Consider the following 18,261-nt stretch of genomic DNA (forward strand, 5'->3'; position numbering starts at 1 on the left):
GGCTCTTCGGCTGAGGTCCTCTCTCCTGGCTTTTTGGCTGAGGTCCTCTCTCCCGGCCCTTCAGCTGAGATCCTTGCTCCTGGCTCGTCTCTGGAGGTCCTCGCTCCCAGCTCGTCTCTGGAGGTCCTCGCTCCCAGCTCATCTCTGGAGGTCCTCGCTCCCGGCTCGTCTCTGGAGGTCCTCACTCCTGGCTCGTCTCTGGAGGTCCTTGCTCCCAGCTCATCTCTTGAGGTCCTCGCTCCCGGCTCGTCTCTGGAGGTCCTCACTCCTGGCTCGTCTCTGGAGGTCCTCACTCCCAGCTCACCTTTGGAGGTCTTTGCTCCTGAGTCGTCTCCGGATGTCCTCGCTCCTGAGTCTACCGCAGAAGATCTTTGGGCTGCAGAGAGCGCAGGGTCCTAGCCTTGCCACACCCATGGTCAGTCTTTTGACCTCTTTGCTCCTGGCTTGCCCACCAAGGTCTTCGCCCATGGTCCAATGCCTGAGGTCTTCATCTGCCCAAGTTCAGGAGGGATCAGAGGCATACCACTGCTGCCCACGGGTGGACGTTTCCTAGCCGCCCACCAGAACTCTGGCCCGGGGATGTATGGTTTCCAGGCCGCCCTCCTGATCTCCTGCCTCATTGGGAATGGTCACTAGGCCACCCACCTGAACATTGGACCTGCCTTGGGCGGTCTCCTGACCATCCACCTTGACTTTCGGTTGGGGTCCTGGTACTCGTTGTTTGTGTATAGAGTTCCCCAGGTTTTACCTGTCAGTTTTTTGTTCTTTTGGTCATCTGTGTTTCTCTGTCCTGGTCTGTCCTGTTTTTGTCAGGCCTCCCACCCAAGTTGTATGTAACATCATCCTTGGGATGCCAGGAGCCATCCCTTGAGTGGGGATACTGTAGGGTTTTTGGGTTTTGTCCTGTCTTTGTTTGTTTCCTCATGTTTCCAGTCAGCTCTCCCTCCTTGTGTTTAGCCCTTGTCGCACCTGTGTCTGATGTTAATCACCACAGGTGTCTGTAGTTGTCCCAATCAGTGTTGTGTATATATTCACTTCCCTTGTGTCTTGTCTTTGTCTCCGAATTGTCCTTCCATGGTGTCGTGTTCTGCCTTTCGTCCTGTCTACCATGATCTGCTTGTGTCCTGTTTATCTGTGAGTGAGCAGTCCCTGTAAGCATTTTGATTTTTGTTTTTTTGAAAATAAATATTTTTACGTTTCCTCGAGCCTCCTGTCATCCTCCTGCAACTGGGTTCAACACTCCTGACGGCAGAACGCGACAAACACCATGATTCCCCAGACCCTAAGGGACAAACTACTCACACTAGGACTAAGCTCCTCCTTTGCAACTTGGTCCTGGCCTTAAAATTAAGAGTCACTTAAAGAATCACTTAAATTTCGCTCAAGGATTTTTTGAGGTTTAATTGAGGTACTCGAATTAGTCGAGGAATTGTACAGCCCTAGAGTCCAGCTACTGGCAGGAGGTGGAACACCTGGAGAGCTGTTGCAGGAAGAACAACCTTGACATCAATGTGAAGAAGACAAAAGAGATGGCCTTGGAGTTCAGACGGAACAAACACACCTTCCCCCCACCCCCCTTCCATGAACATAGGAGGATCTGTGGTGGAAGTGGTCTCCAGCTACAAGTACTTGGGTGTGCACCTGAATGACAACCTCAGCTGGGGCAACAACACTACCAGCCTGATCAAGAAAGCTCATCAGAGATTCTACTCCCTCAGATAGCTGAGATGAGCTGGTCTGGGAAGCTCAGTCCTCACCTCTTTCTACAGGTGTGCAGTGGATAGCATCCTGTGTTCCAGCATCTACGTGTGGCATGGAGGCTGCACAGCTGCAGAAAGAAAAGCTTTGCAGAGAGTGGTGAAGGCTGCACAGAAGACTGTTGGAGTCAGTCTCCCCACCATCACAGACATCTACACCTCCAGATGCAGGAAGAGAGCCACCTGCTTCATAAAAGACCCCACTCACCCAGCACACACACTTTTTGCCCCGCTTCCCTCAGGAAGGAGGTTGAGGAGCATTAAGTATAGAACCACTAGACCAGTGCTTCTCAACTATTTTCTGTTATGCCCCCCCAGGAAGAAGTAAACATTTTGTGCACCCCCAACTCTCCACAGCGACTGTAAATAGTATCATTTGTCTATAAAATTGTTTTAAATACACCTCTGCATAACACTGTGTCCTTATTAACATTAAAGAAAGAAAGAAATATAGATCAATTTACAACAAAAATTATTAACATTGTTTTTTAATCTGTTACAAAAAAAGACTTAAATTTGCACCAATTTGCCTGAAATAATAAAATCTATCCTTATTTAAACTGTAAACATTTTTGACCATTTGATACTGACAAATCAAATTAAATACAATCAACAAATAATAATAAATTCAAATTGATCAGCAACATTTTAAGTCAGGAGTGTTATATAAAACACTTTGACCTACAAAACAAAAATGAATAAAATAATTTGTGCTGTTTTTTTTTTTTTATCAAAATGAGGAAGTCAGGATTAATGCACTGTAAACCCTAATAAGTTTACGGAACTCAAAAATTATTTTGTAACAGATTACATAATAATATTTGATTGATGTTTTTAAATGTTTTAAGTTTACATAAAATAAAAATTACATGTGCAGTTGTCTTAAATTATCTCACCGTTATAAATATTGATATTTCTCAATTTATGATTAGGGAGTACTTCACTTAAAATCTTCAATATTTTCAACTCATATAATGCTTGAAATACACTCAAAATTTTCAATATTGTCCTCAAGATACATCACAACTTTTTGGATAAATGTGAATGTAAGCTCAAGCTTCTTGGGGTACTGTAGGTCTAGCGCATAGATGTACCCAAAGAGCAGGAGAAATGAGTCAACCAGATTTGTGGGACCACTCACAAGTATTTCATCCTCCACGACAATACAGATGCTCTCAGGGCTGAACAGGGCTGCATCAGTAGTGTCATCTGTGACGACTGTCAGAAGAGCCACCGGAGTGTCAGTGAGGTCTTGACCATCCGCTGACTACAAAACACAAATACAAGAATGAGTTCAGTCAGTCCCTCAAGGATACAAATCATGCTAATGATGTCTAGACATTACTGTCACTTAGCACTTTGGACTTAGACTGCAACTTAGCTACATGTTTAACCAGTTGTCTTTACATATGCTTATATCTTATGTTAGTTTCACACTTATCTGTTAGCATACTTTTTGTTTATTGGAATTTACACTTACCTTTTAATTTATGTAAATTCTACATGTCGGTTTGCAGAATAACAAGTAAACTTCATAAACAGGTCCTATTCCAGAAAGGAGGTTCAACAAACAAAGTTGAGCTCGTGCCTGACAACTAGTAAAAAGCCACCATCAATGGAGCTCCGATACTGTGATTCACCATGGCAACAGGGGAGTGTTGATGTGTTTTCTGGAGGGACAACACATCAACTGAGAGTTCAGAGTATAGTTAAAGTTTTATTTTTTATCAGACCAGTGCTGTGTGTTAGTACCTTGACATGTTTCAATTACTTCCTGCAATCTTCATCATGTTACTGTGACGTGTCTGCCAGCTGATTTATGCAGGGTTAAAATCAGCTGAAAGTAATCGAAACATGTCAAGCACTGGTCTGATAAAAAATAAAACTTTAAGTACAATCTTGTGTAGACCAAATGAACCTGTTTGGAATATCAGAGTTCAGAGTTTGTTGAACCTCCTTCCTGGAATAGTCCTCTGGTTTTCTGGTTCTCCTAGAGTTCTTTTTTTTTTTTTTTCTAGATGGCCTCCCTTCTCCCCTTACAGCCATCCTCTCCACACCATTATTATGAAATATTTATTCTAGTGATTATCTAGTGTAGTTTTTTTTTTTTTTTAATAGGATAGAAAGAAAGAAAAGACAAAGGAAGACTCCAAAATATAAGAAATATACACAAAGAGAGCACACGGCAAAACACCCAGCCACTGTCTGTTCACCTGCAAAGAACATGACAAAACACAGCAACAAAATACATATGTATAAAGAACTTAAAATATTCATGGCTTTGCAGTAAGTTTCCATAAATATATATACCCATACTTACGCCTACTGTATATACATACATACATACACATGAATATACATTCATATACATATCTATATATCTACATACAGGTCCTTCTAAAAAAATTAGCATATTGTGAGAAAGGTCATTATTTTCCATAATGTAATGATAAAAATAAAACTTTCATATATTTCAGATTCATTGCACACCAACTGAAATATTTCAGGTCTTTAATTGTTTTAATACTGATGATTATGGCATACAGCTCATGAAAACCCAAAATGCTTGTCCCAAAAAATTAGCATATTTCATCCCACCAATGAAAGACAAGTGTTTTTAATACAAAAAACGCCAACCTTTAAATAATCATGTTCAGTTATGGACTCAATACTTGGTCGGGAATCCTTTTGCATGAATGACTGCTTCAATGCAGCGTGGCATGGAGGCAATCAACCTGTGGCACTGCTGAGGTGTTATGGAGGCCCAGGATGCTTCGATAGCGGCCTTAAGCTCATCCAGAGTGTTGGGTCTTGCGTCTCTCAACTTTCTCTTCACAATATTCCACAGGTTCTCTATGGGGTTCAGGTCAGGAGAGTTGGCAGGCCAATTGAGCACAGTAATACCATGGTCAGTAAACCATTTACCAGTGGTTTTGGCACTGTGAGCAGGTGCCAGGTCGTGCTGAAAAATGAAATCTTCATCTCCGTAAAGCTTTTCAGCAGATGGAAGCATGAAGTGCTCCAAAATCTCCTGATAGCTAGCTGCATTGACCCTGCGCTTGATAAAACACAGTGGACCAACACCAGCAGCTGACATGACACCCCAGTGACTGTGGAAACTTGACACTGGACCTCAAGCAATGTGAATTCTGTGTCTCCTCTCTTCCTCCAGACTATGGTACCTTGATTTCCAAAGGAAATGCAAAATTTACTGTAATCAGAGAACATAACTGTGGACCACTCAGCAGCAGTCCCAGGTGAGATGCTTCTGACGCAGTCTCTTTTTCAAAAGTGACTTGACCTGGGGAATGCAGCACCTGTAGCCCATTTCCTGCACACGCCTGTGCACTGTGGCTCTGGATGTTTCTACTCCAGACTCAGTTCACTGCTTCCGCAGGTCCCCCAAGGTCTGGAATCGGCCCTTCTCCACAATCCTCCTCAGTGTCCGGTCACCTCTTCTCGTTGTGCAGCGTTTTCTGCCACACTTTTCCCTTCCCACAGACTTCCCACTGAGGTGCCTTGATACAGCACTCTGGGAACAGCCTATTCGTTCAGCAATTTCTTTCTGTGTCTTACCCTCTTGCTTGAGGGTGTCAATGATGGCTTTATGGACAGCAGTCAGGTCGGCAGTCTTACCCATGATTGCGGTTTTGAGTAATGAACAAGGCTGGGAGTTTTTAAAAGCCTCAGGAATCTTTTGCAGGTGTTTAGAGTTATGTTGTTCATTCAGATGGTTAGGTTAATAGCTTGTTTAGACAACCTTTTCATGATATGCTAATTTTTTGGGACAGGCATTTTGGGTTTTCATGAGCTGTATGCCATAATCATCAGTATTAAAACAATTAAAGACCTGAAATATTTCAGTTGGTGTGCAATGAATCTGAAATATATGAAAGTTTCATTTTTATCATTACATTATGGAAAATAATGACCTTTATCACAATATGCTAATTTTTTTAGAAGGACCTGTATAAAGCCTACATAAGCATCCCTGCTTCTATTTGTGTGTGGTTGTGAGCATGCATAAGGGTATAAGGCTTCTCTAATAGAACATTTAATAGTAACTGTGAAGCAGCAGAGACCCGAACCCCAAGACCAGAGGCAGACGAAAAAGGGGGGACCAGAGCCCAAGACCCCAGGAGGGACCCCGACCGCGGAGCCCCCAGGGCCACCCACACAGGACAAACCACTCACCCACCCCCCAGATCGGACCACAGGGGAGAACCGGAAGATCCCCACCAGCGACCACATACAGTGACCCCCCGGGGTCAACAGCGACAAACTCATAGGCCCCCGCTGGAACCCGCCGCACCGATGCAGGTCCAGGCCCGGGCACCGAGGCCCGGGCACCGAGGCCCGGGCACCGAGGCCCGGGCATAGAGGACTCACACCACCCTGGCCAAGGCCTGACAGGGCCAGAGGACCTGAGCCCCACCAGGCAGACACCAGGCCGAGCCGACACACGCCCAAGTGCCCAGCCCCCGACACCAAGGGCCCCAAGCGCGCCGGCAGGCAAGGGCACACCCCACCAGGGGGCCACGCGATAGGGGCGCGATGCCAAGCACCCCCAGTTGTATCAAAGAGGGGGCAGTCTGAGTCTCGGCCTAACAAATACCCATTCATACACAGACACAATCACACAGTCCCAGCCTCATTCTCACACTCACTCACTCAAAGACATACAATAACGATACATTTCATTCTTATTCCCGATACGCACTCTATACCCCCCAGGTCCAAGACATGTACCCGCCCTCTACAGGGGGCAGCCCATGCCCAAACCCAGGAGGTAGACCCATTCATTCTCAAGTGGAGAGGAGCCAATATCCCAGACCCGGCCCAGGCCACGCCCAGCCGACAGGACACCCCCCGGCACGAAGAGGTCACGCCACTGACCACCCCCACACACCGCCAACAACCAAGCACGCGCCCCCAGCCGACCGCCTGCCAGGCCCCGGCAGCCACCCCGGCCAGCGGGCCAACCATGGCACCCAAGAGCCAAGCTCAGGGGGTCCAAACAACCCCAGTGAGAGCACAGCGCCAGCACCGCCCATGGCAATCCCCCAGACCCCGAATCCCCACATAGTCCTGGTCAACACCCGACGGCCTGCCCTTCTCCCGGACCCCACCCCCGGAATGGCAGTTGGGGAACTAGGGGGGTGAGGAAAAAAAAAAAAAAGAATAAGACCCCGACACATACACCCCCGCCCCCAGATGTGCTGTTGATGTGTGTTGTTATATAGTGCCATTAAAAAAGAAAGAAGAAGGAGCAAAGGCTGGCATGATGCCAGTTTCCCCTCCACCCCAACTCTATCCAAACCCTAGTGTCTAAATGCAATCTTCTAGAGTTCTTTGTGATGTCATATGTTTAAGCTGACTGAATATCTAGGCAAAGGGATTGATAGTGAGGCCAGTACACTTATGTTACAGGTCCTGAAGAACTTGGAGGCATCTTCACGCATGTATACAGGAAGTGCACAAAGGATGAGGGCCCGTCTCATATTTACATCATGTTGTTCCTATGGACAAAAAATATCCATTACAATATTATTATATTATATATTACACAAATACAGAGCAAATTTTTTTATCCATTTAATAACTTTTTATTGTAAAAAATAACTCACAAAGGAAAAATCTTAAAATTGTAAATCAAATTTTATGAAAACAGTTTTTATTAGGACTTCTTCAAATTGAAGCTGATAAAGTATCTTTTTAAAGGTACCTTTTTCTGATAGAATACATCTTGTCAAGACCTCTATTTCTGATGAGATGACAATGTGTTCATGGCATAATCCCCTAACCTCAGGGCACAGTTGAGGCACTTTACACTGTGGCAGCTGTCTCACAGTTGTTTCTGAATCATGCAAAGTTAAATATTCACCTGAAGGGCATAAATCCTCATGAGCTTGGTTAGCTCCTCCGCTATCTTGCCAGTCTTGGAGGCTTTGTCTCTGAACAAGGTGATGAGTTTAGGTGTGTATTTGTCCAGCTCCTTGTAGAATTGATTGCGCAGGTTAACGTTGTTGATTCGGTAGAACTCTGCAAATACCTGTACATGGCCACAATTACACAGAAATGTACAAAGATGAATTATGAACAGAATTGTGAATATATTTTAAGAAGTTTTCAGTTGGCAGGTAGCAAAACCAAGGGCAATTTTATTAGGGATGAGTCAGAACCAAGGTCAAAATTGAAAGTTAAATGTCATTCTTTAATTTAAAATAGACTGTACAAGATTTTTTTTTCTTACCTGTGACTCCATAAGTAGGGCTGGCCATCTGTCCATGACGTCTCTCACCCGTGGAGCTCCAAGAGCTCCAACGATTTCTTGGTGACAAAGGGCATAGGCTGTATTCATGAGCTTGCCTATGAGCGGAAACAACCGGCAGAAACCAGAAAGCAGAGATAACGTTATGCTTCAAACCATAGACATGAATATGCTTCAAACCGCTTCAAACTCACGGACCTAACTCCACTGTCAATGTCCCAGGCAAACATGCATTATGGGAAATGTAGTTCATCCAGGAAACCCGCTGAAAATGTTACACCTTTGTAAGTTGAAGTAACATAACGTATTTGTCACATTGAACAACTTCTGAAGTTACAATAACAAACATTCACTGTACACATTGTACAAATATATTCCCAACTCCAAATTTAAGACTATTTATCGAAATTCAGTAAAAAAAACAAAAACGTTAGCTTACTTACCAAATCAGGGCTGATGATAAGACGGCGCTTAAGAAAACAAGGGCAATAAGAATGAAAAAAACTGAGGTGCTGGTGGTTTGAAGCGGCGGGGTGGGGACGGGGGAATGCACATTGCCAACAAATAAAAACAAATTAAACCGTAGTCGGGCAGCACGGTGGTGCAACTGGTAGAGTTGCTGCCTCTCAGCGAGCAGGTCTTTGGTTCAAACCCCGGTCCAGGGGCCTTTCTGGGTGGAGTTTGCATGTTCTCTCCGTGCAAGCGTGGGTTTTCTCCGGGTGCTCCGGTTTCCTCCCACAGACCAAAAACATGCATGTTAGGCTGATTGGTAACTCTAAATTATCCCTAGGTGTGAGTTAGAGAGTGAATTGTTGTTTGTCTCGTTTGTCTCTATGTGGCCCTCTGATGGACTTGCGACCCGTCCAGGGTGTACCCCGCCCCTCGCACAGTGATTGCTGGACATGGGCACCAGCGACCCCCGTGACCCAAAATGGAATAAGTGGGTAAAGATAATGGGTGGATGGATGGATGGATAAACCGTAGTCCACATCCTCACAGGCTGGCCAAAACTTCTCCGCATAGAGGCAAATTCAAGATGGCTGACTCATCTTACCTGAGGGAGAGATAAGCCCCACCCACCAGAACGTCATGACACTAGGTTCCTAAACCTTTTGAGCGTTCCACACAAATTAGCTATAAAATATTGAGCCCTATTCAATTAACGTGGCATAACTCTCAACAGAGCTCAACACTTTATAGTTTGGTCAACTCCTTAACGACATTTGACTGTTGTGACCTTATTAGTTATGAGCTAGTATAACTGTTTGGGTACAGTGTGGCTACAATGAGCACATTTTGCAGTGCACAGCTTTTTGAAGCGCAGTTTGAAAAATGATCCTGCAACTCTCAGCTCCTGCTCAATGTTTAGCTGGACCTGGACTTGGTCTCAGTGCAGCAACAGCAGAGAAGACACAAAGAGCACAAGAGCGAGCGAGCTGGGGGGGTCCAGGGGAACGTTCTCACAAGACGAGAACCTGACAAGTTGTTTAGTGACATAAAATATATTTTGTTAGCAAAGAATAGAGTCCTAACATTTGTTAAACATCTATTTTTACAACAAATAAAAAAAACATCAAACTTGTGCTTTGACAATCAATAAAAAAAGAAATTTGTCAACGTGAAAGAAGAAAGAGGGGGCCAGTGTCGCTCTCGCTTTGAGTTTATACTCTTTTGCTGCGTGCTGTGGGTGAAATGCGTCCAGAGCGGAGGACTTGTTAGCAAAGAATACAGTCCTAACATTTATTAAACATTACTTCTGTATTAAAAAACACACAAAAACAGTGCTTTGACAAACTAAAAAAAATTGTTAAAGTGAAAGAGGAAGAGGGCAGGTAACGCTCTTGCTTTGAGTTTACTCTGTCGCATGCGTTCTGTGGGTGAGAAGCGTCACCTCAGCAGCAGAGGGAAGCGACACGGTTCAAGCATGGCTCCCCAAACAACAAGACAGTCATATTTGTTCATAACTTTATTATTAGTAAGACTGAGAGTTGACAGATTTTATCAAATAGTTGCAGAACTCACCCTGACAAAATGGTACCCCAAAAAAACCTGCTCCCTGCTGCAAAATGTTCCCCGGGGTCACATGCCCCCCCCCCCCCCTGGCATTTCTCCGGGCCCCCACAAGTGGGGCGCGCCCCCCTATTTGAGAAGGACTGCACTAGACTGAGGAACAGCTTCTACCTTGAGGCTGTAAAGACTCATAAATCCCTAACCAGGTTAATCACTGTGAAAAAATAAATCACTGTACTGCCAATTTAATTGGTGATACGTGACTTATCCATGCTGCTGATAATCTCATGCTGCTGATAATCTCATGCTGCTTTATTCATTCATTCCCTTCTATTCGTCACAGATTCATTTTCAGGCTGCTGCTATTACACTGTTTTGTTTTATATTATTAGTGTTTATCTGCTGAAGGTCTTTAATGACATTTTCTTAACCACTGATACTGGTGATTCTGTGCTACTTGTCCTATTGGACCTCACAGCCGCCTTTGACACCATCGACCATGAGATCCTCATTGCTAGGTTGGAGCAGTGGGTGGGCATCACAGCGTCAGCCCTCAATTGGTTCAGTTCTTACCTCACTGACAGATCCTTTTGTGTCTCCATCAAGGATTTTAGTTCTGCAGCGGCAGAGTTTAAATGGGTGGTTCCGCAGGGGTCCATCCTGGGTTGCCTGCTATTCTCTTTATACCTGCTGCCGCTTGGTGCTATTTTCCGGAAACACAACATGCCCTTCCACTTCTACGCCGATGACTGTCAAATTTACTTCCCCCTAAGCCACAATGGCACATGCTCTGTTCAACCTCTGCTCGACTGCCTGGCTGACATCAGGGACTGGATGGCTTTAAACTTCTTAAGTTTCAATGAAAAGAAGTCTGAAGTCATGTTGTTCCCTCCCAATGACACGATCACAAACTACTGCATCGACCTCTCCGCTCTAACCCTGACAGAAAAACAAAGAGTCACTAATCTAGGAGTGATAATGGACCCTTCCCTGAAACTTAACAATCATGTAAACATGATTGTTAAATCATGTTTCTTCCAACTGAGGCGGCTGTCTAAACTGAAGCCCATATTGTCCAAAAATAACCTGGAGACAGTAATACATGCATTCATTACATCTAGGCTTGATTACTGCAATTCACTCCTGTTTGGTATCAGTCAGACCTCCATAGCACAACTACAATTTGTCCAGAATGCAGCAGCCTGATTTTTAGCCAGTACAGGCAAAAGAGAGCACATTACACCAGTTTTGGCCTCACTGCACTGGTTACCGGTTCACTTTCGAATCCAGTTCAAAATACTCATTTATGTCTATAAATCACTGAGCAGTCCCCCCCCCCCCCCCCCATCTCTCTTATCTGCTACAACTGTATGTCCCACCACGTTCCCTGAGGTCAGCGGACCAGTTGCTCCTCACAGTTCCAGGAACTTGTCTTAAGCGCAGAGGTGACAGGGCCTTCTCTGTACCAGGACCAAGATTTTGGAACGAGTTACCTCTGCTTGTCAGACAGGCCCCCTCCCTCTCGGTTTTCAAGTCCCGTTTAAAAATCCACTACTATTCAGTAGCATTCAACACCAGATGATCTGTGTTTTGAACCTGTATGCTCCACACTGGTTAGTCGTCATTATCTGCATCATTTGTATGCCTGTATTCTGATTTACCTCATTTAGTATTTTGTGTTGTGTGTTACCTGTTGTTTCTGTCTGTACAGCACTTTGTTTGGCTTTGTAGCTGTTTTAAGTGCTCTATAAATAAAATGGTATGGTATGGTATCTTAGATCTTTTAGCGTACCATTTGGCATTTATTTAGCGTATGACAGTTTATTTCTTAGATCTTATATACTGTTTCTTTTTATACTTTATATTTTTGCTATTGTTGGGTGCAACTGGGCCCCTGAGTAAATAATTTTGTTCCACCTGATGTACCACATGTGATATGAATGACAATAAAATTGTCTTGAACTTGACTCGAACTTGAACATCAACATGTCACCTCACAGCACATTACTGTGACAATCCATTGCACACCAGCATGTGACCTCATTGCAAATCAACACGTTCACTCACTGCACAGGATGTCAAGTCAATCAAGACATCTTTGCAAAGTAACTATAGTATGAATATCCAGTACAGCAGTATATCGTAGGTATGGTATAATGTGATTCATGTTAACTTTTTATATTTAAGTAAGGATTATGGTTAGGTTTATGTATAATATGCCTATTTAAATGTTTATTTACCTAAACAAAAATATTTACAAAGGTAAATAGCACTGTTTGTGGTTAGTTAATATCAGCATACAGTGAGCTGACATAGACCCAGATTAATATTTTCCAGTTTAAGTATTTTTAAATTAAACTCCAGCTGCATTTCTCATATCTTGAGAGCTGAAAAATGTGTGAGTTCATTAAAAATGGATCAGTTCATATCAACAGGGATGATTTTATTCAAGATTAGACTTCATTGGCTACAATCTATATGTACAATTCATTAATCACTTTCCTGTACCTGCTTGATCCTGTATAATGCCACAGGAAGCAGGGATCTCCAGCACACTAAGGCAATAAATGGTTAAATATTTGATGGATTAAATGAGCAGCCCTAATGAAAATAAATCTCTGTACAAACACTTGGGAATACATTTGACAATTAAAATACCAACATTTAATCAACATCTTAATGCAGCGCACTGACTGACCTTTAGGAAGAATGTGGAATTTTAGATTTCCATTTTTTTTGACAGTCTGACATTTATTCTTAATGCTGTAGCACTGCAAAGAACATTGATGATAAATTAATAAATTTTGTTAGTCTGGTTGTTTAGTTTGACTATTTTAAAGAAAACGAGCAGTATACCAATGTCCCCTTCAAGATGAGTGGTTTTCTGGACTGGAATTGAATAGGGAATGCAAGTAAACAATAAAGTTTTTGTGAAAGATATTCAAGGGGGTAGGCGTTACACTGTGGAGAAAAACAAAGTTAGGTTTATATATTTATTTGCATGTTGAGGCTGTGCAGAGTGACAAATCCTGGTGAGTGGATCATTGAGCATTTTTATCCACTATTAGATCAAGTGGTGGAGTCAGTGGTGGCTAGTAGTGTCTTTGGCCACCACTGACTAAACTTCATTCACCTGTTAGATTATTAAAATTATTTGATGACATTATATTCTGTTAACAGTAACAAAAATTCTTAATGTAGAGCCTTAGTGTTCTTTGAACATTCCATCCCAGATGTGTCAGACAGATGGTGATTGCTTTTTGCTGATAGATACACTGAAGCCGCCTCACAGACCTAGTTTTGATAAACACAACTGATTCAAGGTGATGGTCACAAGATAAGATGATAAACAGGGAAACTCACATGGGCAAGCTGTAAAAAAATCTTCCTCTTACCATATAAGGTAATCATACAGCAGAAATGTGTGTTCGTGGGTGTCTTCCTTCAACAGGATGCTGTCGCGACTGGACTGAGTCGGACAGTGTTCCCAGGAGGGTCCAGCCTGAAAAGCCAATAAGGGAGGCCTAAAGGACCAAACCCAAATGTTACATCAGATAGTTGCACATTGTCAATAATACTCTGTGTAAATGATGAGTCTGTCATCTACTTTTGGGTGGGTGGCAGCAGCAATTCACTGCACAGCAACTTCTCAGAAGAAGATGTGTGTGGTGGGAGGGGTAGCCATCTTGGATTTTTATGTGCAACACAATTTTTGAAAGGAACCATTATGTTGAGATGCAGCCCAACACCAAAATGGAAGTTTGCATATTAATCATTTTTCAAGTTATGTTCACATCATGCACGGACGGACGGAGAAAATTTCCAATTCCCTTTTTTCACTCTGACAGGGGACAAAAAGATCAGAGAATAACCCTCTTTATACTGACAGTTTTTCTGATTCTCACTCGTCACCTAATCTGGATTAACTTGTGATGAGTTCAGTCTCTGTTACCATCTAACCAGGTTTAAAGAAATTCTTAAGCAAAAAATATTCCTTCCACTGGCTTAAATTTATGTTTTATTGTATTTTCTATATAATGGTTACATTTTAACATAAATACACTCGATGTTAGTCCAGATTATGATGGCCTTCTTTACTGAAACAAAGAAACGTTAAAAACAATAAAAGTCTGTGGTGAAAGTTGAAATAGTGCTTGCCTTGCTTGTCAAGTTTAAATCTAGTTTTGCTCAATTAGACTACATTTATGTTGGATGCTAAGACTCTTCTGCTTCACTGCCATGAATATTTCATTTATTGCATTTTGTAAACGTGTGCAAGTCTCCGGTCTGCGGTGATGAAATCTGCTGATTCTTTGCTTACAACTTGTTTTTGCTTGCATGAAATGAAAAAAAAAAAAAAAAAAACACATACACACACACACACAAACTACTGCAACTTCATCACCTGGTCTCACAGCAAAGTTTGAAACAATTCTGACAGTGTAGTCTTTATTTTGGACATTAGCGTCAGTAAAATAGCGGGGGTGGAGCTGGGGCTGGGACTGGGGGGGGGGGGGGGTGGCACTGTTCATCATCTAGATTTCTTTCTCTTAGCAAAAATTGAGCTAAAAGTTGGTGTACAAGCTGAGTCACTCACATCACATTCTTGAAGTGCTCCACCTTATTTTGCTTGAAACTTTACTTTAACCTTCGGGTCAACTCCGTTAGCATAAACAAAAAATAATAAGCCAACGGACAAATTATAATGAAACTTTCAGAAAGCAATCACTGACTGCTCAATGTTAGTCCAGAGGATGATGGCCTTGTTGGATTAAAGTCAATCCAGTTCAAGATGGCCACTACAGCTAATCAATGTTAGCTAACTTGAAAATGGCTAAAACTCTGTCATTTTTACAGATAAAGAAAATCTGATATGGTGGTAGCTGACAGTCATTCACAACATGACGTCTTACGATGGTGCAAGGAATTGTGTAAAGTTCTTTGACCAAAATAATGTCAACATGTCACGTTTCTGCTCCAACCTTCCATGTTTCTCTTTTCATTCATGCCCTGGTTTATGTTACAAAGTCTCTGTAATGACTATCACCCATCCTGCTGCACTTCCTGCTCTGCTCACTTAACCACACCCACTCTGCTGAGTCACTGCAATCAGCCCTCATGCAGCTCACCTGTTGTCACCTGTATTTAAACCCCACAGCCACACTACTCAGTGCCAGATTATTGAAAGCCTCACAGTGAGAAAATGTCCAGCATTCATGCCATAGTCTTGTTTGTCTTCCTGGTTTTGACCCCACGCCTGCCCCACGGATTCCTCGCCTTGCTCTCTGTCTGTCTGTTTTGGATTATCTGCTCTGCTTATGGAAATGACCTCAGCTTCCTCTATAACGACCACGATTTTTGGATATTGGCTCAAGTTAGGCTTCGGATCTCTGACCACACATGTATCGACCTTGTCTGTTTCTCTGAACCTGCCATTTGGATTTCTCCCCTTGCTGCTCACTGCTCAGCTCGGTCTCAAAACCGGCTCATCTTCACCACCGGTGAAGTCACCAAAACCGACTCCTTCAAGGAACCGCTCCCTCATTTGTCTGTGAAGGTTGGTGAATGGGGCAGCACGGTGGCGCAACTGGTAGAGCTGCTGCCTCTCAGCGAGCAGGTCCTTGGTTCAAACCCCGGTCCAGGGGCATTCTGGGTGGAGTCTGCATGTTCTCTCCGTGCATGCGTGGGTTTTCTCCGGGTGCTCCAGTTTCCTTCCACAGACCAAAAACATGCATGTTAGGCTGATTGGTAACTCTAAATTGTCTCTAGGTGTGAGTGAGAGAGTGAATGGTTGTTTGTCCCGTTTGTCTCTATGTGGCCCTGTGATGGACTTGCGACCCGTCCAGGGTGTACCCCGCCCCTCGCACAGTGATTGCTGGACATGGGCACCAGCGACCCCCGTGACCCAAAAATGGAATAAGCGGGAAAAGATAATGGATGGATGGATGGTTGGTGACTGTTGTCAGAACAATCTGAGAATTACAATTGAACTCCTATTCATTAACTTTGCTATCTCTTCAGATTGTGCTGGCCCAAGGACTAAGACCTTCACCAGAAGCAGTTTATTAATAAATCTTTTAAACCTTCCTGCTGTCTGTGATCTGGTTCGAATCCCTAAACCCAGTTCTTGTCACATTTCACAACATAAAATGTTCTGTTCTCAGTGTAAAACTCAGGGGGTGGGGGTGTAAAGTCTGCTCAGTGGACCATCAGCTGCAGATTACCATCCCTTGGGGACATTTGCACCACCAGGTAGGTGCAGGACAAGAGCCATCTGCATTATCCGTGGCCTGACCCACCCTGCACATGGACCATTCATCCCCCCTGCCTCCAGGGAGGAGGCTGTGCCATCTCCATGCCAAAACCTCCAGAGTGAAAAACCACTGCTCCTCACCTGAACACTGAACACTACTGTATACTGAAGATTGACTGCTGCATTTGGACTCTTTTTCATTTATTTATTCACTGTAATTTGAGCTATAGCTTTCTATTTATCATGATTTTATGGTATTTTTTATTAAATTTATTCCATTTTAATTGTGGCAAACATGTATTTATAATACTTTTTTGTGCTAGGTAATCTTATTTCTTATCGAGTTTTGATTTTAAAAATGTATCTTTTTTTTATTAAAGTATACACAGTCCTGGGTAACTGTTTTTCATTCTTACCATGTAATGGTTTGAATGACAATAAACTGAGTCTGAGTCTAATCCATGCATAAGACAGGTCACCCTCAGAATTGTGTTGCCATGCCAGAATCCAAGATGGCTGCCAATAACTGTAAACGGACCATTCCAATCATTGGAGGATACGTTACTTTCTAGTTCTATTTCGTATAGGCTTTGCCCTTTAAGGCTGTCGCTAGTGGGTTTATCCCTACGTGCGCAGCGCAGCACTGAAAACTTTAGTCCACACCCACCTGCTGTGTGGGCCTCACCCCCGGTCCATATAAATTACTGTGAAACCAGGTAATCGGCTCCCATTTTTTCTTCAGCCGGCTAGCTAGCACTGTTAGAAGAACAAAGAAGGAAAAGTTGTCTAGCTTTGATTGGCACAACTTTTGCTAAGGATGCCTGGGTCTCTGCCATGCCAACCTCCTGCCGTCCTGGTGAGCTCTTCCTCCCCGAGGAAAAACAGACGAGCAGCCTTGTTCAAGGTAAGCAACGAGGAGTGCTTTTCCGTAGCGGGCTGTTACCTGCTGGACGACGACATAGCTGTTTCTAACGTTTTTTTCCCTGCGGTAATCGAATGATTTCCTCAAAAAAGGCGATGTTAGCAGCAGGCCCACTGAATGTTTTTCCATGGTGGGCCGCTACGCGCTGGACAACGCCACCGCCTTTTCTAACGTGTTTTTTTCTCTCGAGGTGAATCGGATGATCCCCTCGAAAAAGGCGTTGTTGGCAGCAGCTCCGCTGAGGTTTTTTTTTTTCTGTGGTGGGACGATATGCGCGGGACGATGCCACCGCCTTCTTTGACGCAGCGTCACGCAGTGAATTGAATGATTCCTCTGAGAAAGGCAATGCGAAGCTGCCCCTTTCCTCCTGGAGATCGTAGTGACGGAAGACGAGTGGCCGAGTAGATGCTCAGCCACCTCGGATCTTCCCACGTTGGTGACCACACCGCTCCCAGCCGTCGGCGCCCTCCTCTTGGAGCTGCCCGGCATAATCCAGGAGGATGTTAATGTAGAGGAACATATATCTGTGATATATTATCCATAAATTAAACGGATTCATTCATTTTTCTGGACTGAATAATATTGTGCATTGAACTTAAATGTGACGTGAGACGTTAATTTTCTTTGACCCATCAAATGAATGCGGTCATTTATTAACAGAATCAAAGTTTAACATCACACATTTACATTAATTTGGCAAATTGATTTCAACAACAGCTTAATTAATTAGCTTTACAGTTAGAAAACCATACGGCCATGGTTTCCTCACTTCAAGCATTACAACAGACATTTCTGAAAATATCTGGATGAATTACTGGCAAGATAGAAGAGTTTAAAGATGGGGAATGAAGGAGTTAAAATTGAGAGAGAAGATGGATGAGGGGTTGTTATGTGTCGGTATAAGAACGGCACTCTCCATTCGAACCCAGTTTCGCCCCGGTACGCTTCGGTAGGAAATCGACTCGTTACCTCTCTGAAGATGAATCAGCTGGTACGGAGTTCCATTTAACGCTACCATTTCCAGCGTCTCCGTAGGATGGTTGGGAAA

General features: G+C 43.5%; 1 protein-coding gene across 1 annotated transcript in view; it reads left to right on the plus strand.

Annotated features, from left to right (window-relative positions):
* LOC119408305 (proline-rich protein 36-like) overlaps nucleotides 1-18,261 on the plus strand; it is a 54,981-nt gene that overhangs the window by 15,835 nt on the left and 20,885 nt on the right. Inside the window, exons 4-5 of the mRNA XM_037675103.1 lie at nucleotides 65-312; nucleotides 457-628. Of these exons, the coding sequence (XP_037531031.1) occupies nucleotides 65-312; nucleotides 457-628 (420 nt within the window). The remainder of the gene's footprint in view (nucleotides 1-64; nucleotides 313-456; nucleotides 629-18,261) is intronic.

Source organism: Nematolebias whitei, chromosome 4, assembly GCF_014905685.2.
Source record: "Nematolebias whitei isolate Nwh7 chromosome 4, NemWhi1, whole genome shotgun sequence".
NCBI lineage: Eukaryota > Metazoa > Chordata > Actinopteri > Cyprinodontiformes > Rivulidae > Nematolebias > Nematolebias whitei.